At 40.3% G+C, this 11,223-nt stretch overlaps 1 protein-coding gene across 3 annotated transcripts in view; it reads right to left on the bottom strand.

Annotated features, from left to right (window-relative positions):
- Window positions 1-11,223, bottom strand: part of GUCY1A1 (guanylate cyclase 1 soluble subunit alpha 1) — a 79,488-nt gene that overhangs the window by 21,971 nt on the left and 46,294 nt on the right. For all 3 annotated transcript variants that reach the window (XM_045295831.1, XM_004708726.2, XM_045295830.1), the window contains exons 3-6: window positions 9,040-9,101; window positions 5,407-5,465; window positions 2,787-3,496; window positions 418-903 (exon numbers count right to left, since the gene is read on the bottom strand). In XM_045295831.1, coding sequence (XP_045151766.1) covers window positions 418-903; window positions 2,787-3,496; window positions 5,407-5,465; window positions 9,040-9,101 — 1,317 coding nt within the window. The remainder of the gene's footprint in view (window positions 1-417; window positions 904-2,786; window positions 3,497-5,406; window positions 5,466-9,039; window positions 9,102-11,223) is intronic.

Consider the following 11,223-nt stretch of genomic DNA (forward strand, 5'->3'; position numbering starts at 1 on the left):
TTTCTCTAAAGATTTATCATTTCTTTGGACAGGGTGCATTTTACTCTGTCTCGTAGGCTTGCTATTAGTTGGAATCAACTCAATGACAGCGGGTTTGTTTATTCTTTGAGATTACTTCAATTTAGGTCCCACAATGAAATCTCCACTCCATTTGACTTTTGAGCTTTATCTTTTCCTATGTCCTACACCCCACCCTCCTCTCGGTCTATAAAGGCTCATGGAGATGAGCCTTTCATGCAACAGTTATCTCTGTTTCTGAGCAGATGTAGAGCTATTTGGGGCCTGCACTATTTCTGGCCTGAGAACACGGCACTACTGCACAATGCCTGGACCCATGAACAACCCGGTAGAGAACACTTTCCATTTGCACTACAACAGAGGCCCTCAGGAAAGTGGTCCGTTGCCGTCCTTTCCTACCTTGTAGACATCCAGCTCTCCGCACTGCTGGTCAAAGCGGGTGTAGAGTGCATTCAGCATTGTGATGACCTGCAGGGGGGAGCACTGGGAGCAGATGGCAGTGAAGCCAACAATGTCTGAGAAAAGCATGGTGACATCATTGAACTTCTTGGCGTGAACAGCTTGCCCTTGCCATAACTGCCGCGCCACTTCACTGGGAAATATAGAGCATAGAAGATCTACTGTCTTCTTCTTCTCCTCCTCCAGGGCATGGTGGGCTTGCTCCAGGGTGGCCTTGAGCTTCCCCAGCCGTTTCTTCAGGCCGTCTTGAGCTCGGGCTTGCTCACCTATCAAGACCACATCCCTCAGGGCGTTATGAATTGGGATGTCTGACAGGTAGAGCCCTCGCCCTGTGAAATCTTCTAGTCTGTCCACACAGGGTGAGCCCAAGAACAGGAGAGCACTGGATTCCACAATGTAGATCATTTGGCCCTTGAGATCCATAACCTATAAAGCAAAAGAGAAGCTACTGCTATGGTTTACTCAGGTTTATCCAACCCCTCTCTGAGACAAACGTGGAGGAGGTATATATTATAGAGGGCTAATGCATTTGGATTTCAGCTCCATCTCACCAACCTTCTGAAGAAGAACGCTATGCTTTGGTAAAGTTTCAATTTGTTGAGGTCTAAAATGAATGGAATACGACCGACATCAAAATCATGATGTGCAATGAATAATACAAAAAAGACGTCAAAGCTTTTTCACTGAGCAGCATGCTGAAGCTTTGTTATTGTGTTTTTGTGGTTTTGTGGAAGTGTGCTTCTTCTTTGGTGGAAAGATATTCTCTTATCTTAGCATGTTTCCTCCAACTTCCCCTCTGTATTTCCCCTGAGTTATTTGTTCCAACTGGCAAATAAGGAGGCTTAAAAGCCTTCGAATATTAGATTTTTCTTCTAGAATGTTTCTGTCAGAAGCCCCACCCCCACCCCCTGAGCTATCATTTTGAAAGTCATTATTTTGCCAGACACTAAACTCTGAGGTAACTGGAGCTCAGGTAGTCTGAGAGGTAATTTCCCTATTTTAGCTTAGTCTTATGCACCTAATCAACTCAGCTCCAGTAATACAAACAAACAGAAACAAGACAGCCAGCAGAAAGGATTCTATCAAGGGGTCCTTCAGAGAGGTGTAATAGTCTCAATCCCAGATTGTTTCCTTGTCTGAGTGTGCACACATCATGTATGCACACATGTGTTCACTGCAACTGAAAGTCAAAGCAAAGCCAAGATCCTTTCATGGGGGATTGGTTCCAAAGGTACGACACAATGGAATACCATGGAACTCTTTGAAAAAGTGAACTGGATTTACGTTTGATGGCATAGAAGGCTGTCCAAAATAATTGGCTTGTAAAACACAATAAAGTTTTAAAATAGTATTTTCGTTTGTTTTAAACAAAGATGTAAATGCTGTTGTTGGGATGAGGGTTCAGTCTGACTCACAGTGACCCCATGTCAACACAACAACACACCACTCGGGCCTACACCATCCTCATGTTGGAACCCATTGCTGCAGCCACTGTGTCAATCTCTCCTGCCAAGGGCTTGCCTCATTTTTGCTGTGTGATCGCTTCTTCCACTTTACCAAGCCCAATGTCCTTTCAAATATAGACACTGTTTTATATTTTGCCATTATTATCTTTTAATCTTGGCTTTGAAAAAAAAGTAAGATATTTTAATGAGGACAAAACCAAATTAAAGCTGTTTTCATAATGGGGAAAAGAGTGCTTCTCTTGGGACTGTGTGTGTTTAAAAGATATGTGCATTATAAGATGTTCAATTAGCTTTATTTGCACTAGCAATTATAATTCAGTAAACTTTATTTTCTGAGACTGACAGCTACAAAGCTGTGTGATGTATCAGATCATTTTTTCCCCTGACATTATGTAGCAATTAATTTTTTAAAATTTTATTTTCCCATTTCTAATAAATAATGACCAAAATGTTGATTTCATGGTTTTATGTAAGAAACAAGTGAAATCTTTTTGTTTATTATAAAATAACATTCTTAACCTTCCAAATTAAATCATGGATTTGATAATTAAAAATCTTTTACATGTTTATTTAACAAAATTAATTATAAAATACTCTCTACATATTTTTTTAAATTGGCCTATATTCAATAAATATTTGGTAAACCAAGGTATTAAGTGAAAAGAAAATGAATGGAGAAATTATTTTTAGAAATGTATGATAGTCTTAACATTATTATACAATTGTTAAATGTAAATGCTTTATTTAGAGCATTTGAAGTCATGCAAGATATTTTTGGTAATTGGTTCCAGTCCTTAAATATGAAAATTGAAATTCTAAAATGCTAATAGATCTTTTCCTTACCCTTGAAGATTTCTTCACGGAATTGTCCCATCTCCTCACTCGTACAACAAACTGCATGTTCAGCATAGTCATGATTCCGCTAAATGTTTGGTTGATTTTTGGAGTAAGAATTTCAAAGTATTCTTCAAAATTAGGCTTTCCTTGGTGATCTCTCCTGCTCATCAGTCTCCTAATGCCATTGCCAAATTGTAGAATCGTCATGTCTTTGTCACACATGAAATGGAACGGAAATGTCTTACAGAAGAGGGATGTGGGAATCACCAGAGAGGACTGGGGTTTGCCTGGGGACAAGGATGGCTTGTTGCTTTTGACGCGGACAGAGTATGACAAATAGGGCTGGGTAACAAACTCACTGCAATCGTTATGTAAGCAGGAAGGGATTAAGGACACGTCCACTTCCGTTTCATACAATGTATGTGCAGCTGCCTTAATAATGCCAGGAAGAATCATGGACGTGGTTTTCTTAGGGAAGAAATAGTACACATTTAAGAAATTGTGATCTTTATCCAGGCAAAGAATGGAGACGTCATCACAGCCACCTCTCTTTTCTGCTTCTTGACAGTGGCTGCTCTGCTTCAAAAGGGTACTAAAACTGTTTAAAAAATCTTTGAGGGTTCCTCCGACCACCCTGAGGATATGCTCATCTTCCTCATACCGTATTTTGAAGAGCTCTTCACCCAGAGATTCTCTGATGACCTCCATTGGGATGCCTGAAAGGACATAACGCATGGTCATATGTCAAATATGCCCTCTAATTTCAGTTGAGTTGTGCTCATATTTACTCATTTTCACATGGTTTTCTTTGTTGATTTGGTGTCCTTTCCATCTGGTTTTTAAAAAAAAAAGGATCCTAACGGTGCAGTGCATAAGCACCTGGCTGCAAACTGAAAACTCAGATGCTCAGACCCAACAGCCACTCTGCAAGAGAAAGATGCGGTAGCCGTGGAAACCAAGGGGGGCAGTTCCACTCTATCCTATAGGCTTATTCTTTAGACTTGACTCCACAGCAGCGAGTTTATATCTGAAATCCAGAATTTCAACCCAAATTGTATGTTTTTCTGCGTATGAAATCTAGGTTTCTTCAGGGAGCTTGGGGAGAAATTGGGAGGTAATCACAGGGAGTACAAGAAAGAAGAAAATGTCCTAAATTTGATTGTGGTGAGGATTGCACAACTCTTCTTGATATGATTGCTATGATTGGAATTGATGTGATATGGAATTGTATGATATGTAGATTCTGTGCCTATAAAACTGTCTATACATTTGAATATCTCTATTCAGGTATTCTATATAGATTAACATAAAAAACTCATGTTGAACTAAAAACCCCAAATCAGGCAGTTTTTTTTACAGGTAAATTAATGTAATCTATAACATTTTCATCTCCTTTATACTTACCTTTCCAATGCTAGGACCAAGTCTGGTTCAGAACTAAAGTTCTCCTAGCTTTCTGGGACTAATGCAACAAGTACATTCTTACAGGCGACGCTCCCCCTTGGGCATCCAGTCAGGGTAAGAATCAACCACCTAAGTTCATTTAAAATCACATCCGGAGAGTCAGTTTTGCCACTTTCCTCTAGATAAGGTTATAAAGTGACGTTTGGGGCCAGGGGTTTGTTGGCATTTAGATAGCGCGGGCTTGTGTGTAAAACAGCGTCCTTGTCTAATACTACTTTCTGACTAGAAATGCACTGCATTCTAATGTCTAATACTACTTTCTGACTAGAAATGCACTGCATTCTAATGTCTACTAGTACTTGGAATGTACTACAGTGAACACTGTGAGCAGCAGAACTTGACGTGACTGCTTTGTTTCACATTTTGAAAGTTTTCTGCAATTGAGAGGGTGCAGTCTTAGCACTCTGGTATCATTTGTTTTGTGGAAAATACACAATTACTTGAGTATTTGAGTTTCCTTTGTCCAAAAGATTCCCACCTGATGTAGGTTCCACCGTTTGCAAGTTGTACTGTTTATACTCTATAGAGTCTCCTTCCTTCGCCTCCCTGGTTCCCTAGCTTTGATGTACCACAGTTTCCTCATCTGTAACACAGGCGAGGCAAAAGGCACCCATGGCAGCACTGTTATGATGCGTGAGATTATATCCCAGGACGCGCTCAAAATGTTAGTTATTAGTAAGTTAACAGTTTGTACTTTTAGAAAGCTTTAATCTCTGGGTCCGTGATTTTTAATCTCTGGGTCAAACTTTCAAAAGGACAATGTGACAAAGCCACAAAGCTGCTCCTCACCAAATTCATCACTAATATGAGAGCTATAAATGTGTTGGAGAGTTTGACTGTTTTCTCAGATTGGTTGCAATTTTAAAAAGAATTCTTGACTCCTACTCTGCTGAGCGGAATTTCTCATACATAAGTGGCGGTAACTTGTAGTTAAGTTCCAGACCAAACCCTGCCCGTGCCTGGGAGTCAGCTTTCCATCCAGCCTCAGCTACTTCTCACCCAATACTCAAACATACATAGCGTGAAAAACAGTCATCACTTATGGTAACACAATATATCATCTTGAACACTTCTCAGGGGGAGTATCTAATAAATAAGCATGAGTGTTCTAGGAGAAAGCATTAGTTCTGCACACAGAGAATATACTTCCCAATTCCATTACCTGTTGCAATTGCTTGATCTGCAATGATATTTTCAAAGTCTTCTCTTTCCGAAAAGGTCCTGGAAAGATTTCAATATCTTAAGTTACAGACTGACAAATGAGTGCTCACGTTTCAGATTCAAACACCCAGAAATGCTAATGAAAAGTAATTTCATTGACCTTTTTGGTCACGTCAGATATTGACTCTCCAAGGTTGCTGGCCAGAAGCAGTGACGCGTACAATGCAGACGCAATGCTGACAACTCTACCATATTGAAGATGCAGAGGTCCCATCCATCTCCCCACCCACCCCCTCATTTTTATGAAGCATATTTAACCTTTCACTATCTTTACATACAAGCTGATAGGACAGCAGCTTGCGCTGGCAGGACACCAGGGTTGCGAATTAGCCAAGATGGTGAAAGTGATGAACTATCCGAGAGTTTTTCTGATAACCCAACCCAGAAGAAAAACAGACATACAGATCGATCTTACTATTGTCACCACTGTTTTCTCCTAAAGAACATCTTTCTTTGACTACTCAACTATCATACTGTTAAACTTGTATCCTTTATATGGTACACTAACTTAGTGATGGAAGTTGTAATGCTTCGTTCAATTACTGGACTCGTTTCTATTGCCAGAAAAATTATATTGCCGTCTAACTGATCCCTACCTATGGTGATCCCAAATGTGTGCAAGTAGAACTGTGTTCCACAGAATTTTCAGCAGTGGATCACCAGACTTTTCTTCGGGAACCCCTCTGGATAGACCCCTGAATCCAACCTTTGGGTTGGCAGCTGAATACCTTAACTTTGGTACCACCCAGGAACTTCTCCTGTAATCTGGAGTTGTGGTGAGCTCAAAGCGCGGATTTAGGCACAGAGTTTTTCCACGGGGTTTACTCTACTACCATCTTTACAAGAGCAGGTTGCTCAGTCAATCTTTGGTCCCTGGGTCAATTCAAACCACTCATTTTGGGGAGGCTAGCAACTAAGTGCTTAACCATTTGACTCACCAGGTGGATGATCTAATGGCACACATTTGAACGATATAAAAATTCAAATCAAACCCCCTGTCTTTGAATTTCTAATTCACAGTGAACCTACAGAGCAAGGTAGAACTATCCCATAGGGTTTCCAATTCTGTAAATCTTTGCAGAACTAGACTGCCACATCTTTTGCTCCTGGAGAGGCTAATAGCTTCGAACTGCCGATCTTCTGAGAGCATCCGTGTGCTTTACCTTGACACCAGCATTTCTAGGTAATCTCAACCTAACAACGTATGAATTCATGACTTCTTAATTATTTCTCATAGTGATAACTGGAAAACTCCTGAGGCACATTAAAGGATCCCCAAGGTGCTATCAGTATTTACAGGCATACAGCTGAACTTTTAAACAGATTTCAATAAAAGCGAATGCCAATAAGCACTTTTTAGAAGGAAATGTTGTTTTGAGAAAGAAAGTCAATTAATCTGCTTTCCCCCCTAAGGGATGTTACTTATAATTATTTAAAGTACTAGGTAGAATTTTCAAATCTAAGTTGGCTCCGGCTCACAAAGCATTGTCGTTGCTTTGAACTAGAGCCCCTCAGTAATTGTTATGTACGCATACTGTGCTATACTGATCTATCTTTAGAGTTGCTTCTTTTCTCATTTTAGTAACTTAAAAAAAAAACACCTTATGAGTAAATACGTGGAAAAAAACCTCCTAGCCCTCAGGCCTCATGATAGGAAATGTAAGCAAAGCTTTGGTAGTCTAACAGCACATAATACTTTTCCCAGTTAAGTCCCTACCTTTCCCTTCACGGAGGCATAAACACATGCTTGTGCACCAGCATGGTCACAGGAAAAGACCCTAAGCAGACGTGCTCTGGGCAACTAACCTAGAGAAAGACTCTACATACTACATTCCTTTCTTTAAAAATAAATAAATATATAAACAAACAAACAAATAAATAAATAAATAAAGATGGAGGTGTGGCTTTAGGGACAATTGTTTATTATATTGATTTTCTAGGTTTCAGGACTCGTGCATGCTCAGTACTTGGCAAACTTACCTAGTAGAAATGTCAGCTGACTTGGTAAGAATAGTTGGGGATGGAAGGCAGACACAAAGAATATATTCAAGACATACTGACATACAAAGCAGAGAAGAGCGGCTCAGGATATCAGCAGGCAAAACCGTCTATCATCTTAGTCCAACAACAGAACAAGTATCATTAAAACAGGGTCTGTGTTTTCTCTTTAAGAAATGAGAAAAGTGCCCAACGAGTTCTCAAGATTTCCAAGTAAAAGGATTATTGTTTTTCTAAGTTTTTGAAATTTATAAATATCGCACTGTGAAGAAAACATACTAATTGAATGTTGGCATGCAGCTGGAGAAACATTTCAAAACACACAGCTAAGAATAAGTTTTGAGTAAACTAAGGGCCAAGGACTTATGCCGACAGGCACGGTAGCGAGGCTGGAATAACTGCTGGGTATCTTATCAGCCTGACGGAGCACTTAGGTCAGAGGCTCTCTGGAATATTTCTCGTATCGCTCATGTAAACACTGATTATGTCCGACACAGATTCACACCCTCTCCTCCTGGACCCACCCCTGACCTCTTCTTGGCGTGGTTCTGCTGACTGCAGTCTGGGACAGTTAGTCAGCAAGGAAAATTCAGCCCAGAATATCCACCAATTATCCAGTCATGAATAATAGCTAGTCGAATGAATGCATAAAACATTTTCAACAATGGAACTGACTTGCAACACTTCAATGTTCAATTCTGCAACTTCTACTACGATTGACACATGAAACAATACAGGCAATTCTAGGGAATCAAAAAGAGGCTCAAGCATTTAAACTACTAGCAGTAATGTACCAAGGTATATTTGGAAAATTAAGAAAAATAAGATGAAAAAAATTAAGGTTCTTTCTACAAGAACATTTCAAAGACAGAACAGGAAATAAGTGCATTTCAGTACAACCAAACTGGTTGTTGAAGAAACGGAAGCAATTCCACTTTATCTCTTGCTTCCCAAGTCCCCCTCTTTCTACCCCCTAGATCCTTCAACCAACTCTTAGTGTTGCCCCTAAAGGTTAAATATATAGTTGAGGTGGGGAAGGGGGCAAGGGGAGGAGGCTGCTGGGATATAATTCTAGCCTTTGGTAGCCTCTTTGGGCAAGGGATCTATTCTAATTGTTTGAGATCTACCATTCTAACTAGGATCTAGGCCTTAACTGGTGTTTAACTACCTTAGAAATCACCCCTTGGCATGAAAGAAGAGGGAGTCTTTGGGTGGTAAAAATAAACAAGCAAAAAACAGTTAAAGTTGATTGTTGTTACCCAAAAGGTAGGATGCTTGAGCCCGCCCAGGAGTGCCTTGGGAGAAAGGCCTGACCTTATTCTCCTAAGAACTTGGGGATTCAAAGTCCCATGGGACACAGGTCTTCTCTGGCACACATGGAGTGCCTACCCATTGGATTGGCTCCAGGGAGCTGGTCTTTCACTGGCATGGTTTCAGAATATTCATGAACTTTGCTGCTTGATTAGATCTTGGTTGTCGCTTCAATAGTCATTAAGTATTCGGTAATTTGTAGCAACATTTGTGATTGCAATATGAGAATGATCTTTATTTATACAACTGAAATCCTTCAACTTACCTGATTTCTCTCATCTTATGTTTTGCCAGTGTTCTCTGAAGTGCAAGAGTTAACCGTTCAAACTGAAATAGAACAGAAAAGATTTATACAGCCCCTTTAAATAATAATTCATTTGGAGATAACTATTTTAAAAATCCATCCGGCAAGTTTCTAACAAACACGGTCTTTCCTTTTCTCGCTGACAGCCACCAAACAGGCTGAGTTGGAATACGAGGGCTCTGGTTCGGTAACGGCCGGTCTTCTCTGAAGGACTCCATGGGCAACACTTCCTCCAGCTCAGGAAATCCCACTGGAGGCGCTGTCTGAATGGCAGCTTGACTGTTTTGTGGCTGTCAGCAAGGCCACTCAGCATGGACAAAGTGTGTGCCCACAATAGACATCCCAACTCACAATAGTCTGAGTCCGTTGTTGCTTTTGACTTTGACACTCCTCTAGAAAACAGCCCCAGTTCCCAAAGTGTAATTCACTGTACTTGTGAGAGGAAATGAAAACAACAGAATGGACTTGGCTTCCCACAAATTGCACCCAGTGATGTCTCCATCTTTCGCTGTGAATCTGTAATGATGCTCTCCATCTTCTGCGCCCACCCCCCCCTCCCGAAAATGGCGCCAGATCTCTGCCACTTCCTTCTTGTTCAATCCAATTTGGCACCAGGGTCTGTTGATTGTTTGCTCAAAAGGAACCTTGGATTTGCACTAACTTGCACCAATTTCCTTTCTGAAAATCCTTAGCAGATACTTATCATTTGGATGGCTTTTCTTGATTTCTGAGTTAATGTATGTATGTGTGCATAGCCTTCACAGTTAAAACTGAAAATTAACTGAATAATCTCTTAATATCTCATTGTTTCAGAAAGAGTGTGGACTTTTTTTTTCAATATTTAGAGACTATTGTATTAGTTTCTGTTATCAAACCCAAGACTAATTGCAGTATTATGCAGCAATAGCAGCATCACCTTTTCCAGTTCTGCAATCATTTGAGCAAAATTATAGAGACATCCAGCACACTATTAAAAACAAACAAACTCAGAAAACAGTAAAATTCTGTAACTGTTGTGGTACCTGGTACTAGGTTTGGGATTTTTTGCGGGGGGTGGGGAGTATTAGCTTCTCAATTTTCATCTGGAAAGAAAACATTCTAGAATAACATCATTAAGAAACAACTCTGATATAGCAGTCACTATTATGAATCATAAGAAGGTACAAGATGTTTTACATTCACAGAGGCATAATACAGTGCAATCCTATATCTATAATACTAGCGGGTATAATTGAAATGCATTATTTGAGACTGGATTCTACTTTTCCAGCAGAGGGCCCAAAGGGTGGGGTGGCACAGCTCAGGTACAGAGATGCTCCTTATTAGACAGAAGCTCCTTCCATCGGGGGCACAGCTTTAAGTTCTCACTGCTTTCCCACGAACACCAACTAAAAAACATTTTTTAAATTCCCAAAACCAAACCATTGGATTCATGCAAAGATGACCAAGTGGAGGCAAGCAGGACCCTTGACCTGACTATTATTTTACCAAATCTGTTACATTTGAATGGTGAGCGCTCCATGGGAAAATAGATGCCAATTAGCGCTTCATAGCTTTGGGCCACAACCAAAACAAAGCATCAGTTCAAGCAAAAGCAGTGGCCCAACAGTAGTTGGAGAAGTTCAAGGATGTTGACATCTATGCGTTATCATCTGGCCCCTCATCCAGGAAGAAAGGGAGATCAGTTACCATACTTTGATTGTGTTCAACTCAATCAAAAAGCAGTGAGCTACCATATAAGACATAAGGCTCCTTTACCCAGCAACAGCTCATCTTCGGTTCTTTACCACCCAGCCTACAAAGGCTAGGATCATATCCAGAGCACACAAGGGAGGTCAAGAAACCACTTTCTGACGCAGTGGCTGGGATCACCACACTGTTCAGGCGGAGTTACTCAGTGTTGTTCTCATATTTCTGGTGATGCATCTTATCATTAGGATTTTAGTTCTAAACTATATGCACACAAAGAATGTGTGCACATATTTGCAAATAAATTCTGTGGGCATTTTTTTGCCTCTTACAAATATTGTACATAATTATGTGTGTCACTGGTTCTTTCCATAGTTTATGCAAATGAAAGAGAAAGATTGTATGGCTATTTGCCAAATGGGAAGTTCCTTTCACTTTAAGACTTAGTTATAGCTC

This window comes from Echinops telfairi, unplaced genomic scaffold (genome assembly GCF_000313985.2).
Source record: "Echinops telfairi isolate 266 unplaced genomic scaffold, ASM31398v2 ScPeMD7_5868;HRSCAF=6743_1, whole genome shotgun sequence".
Taxonomy (NCBI): Eukaryota; Metazoa; Chordata; class Mammalia; order Afrosoricida; family Tenrecidae; genus Echinops; species Echinops telfairi.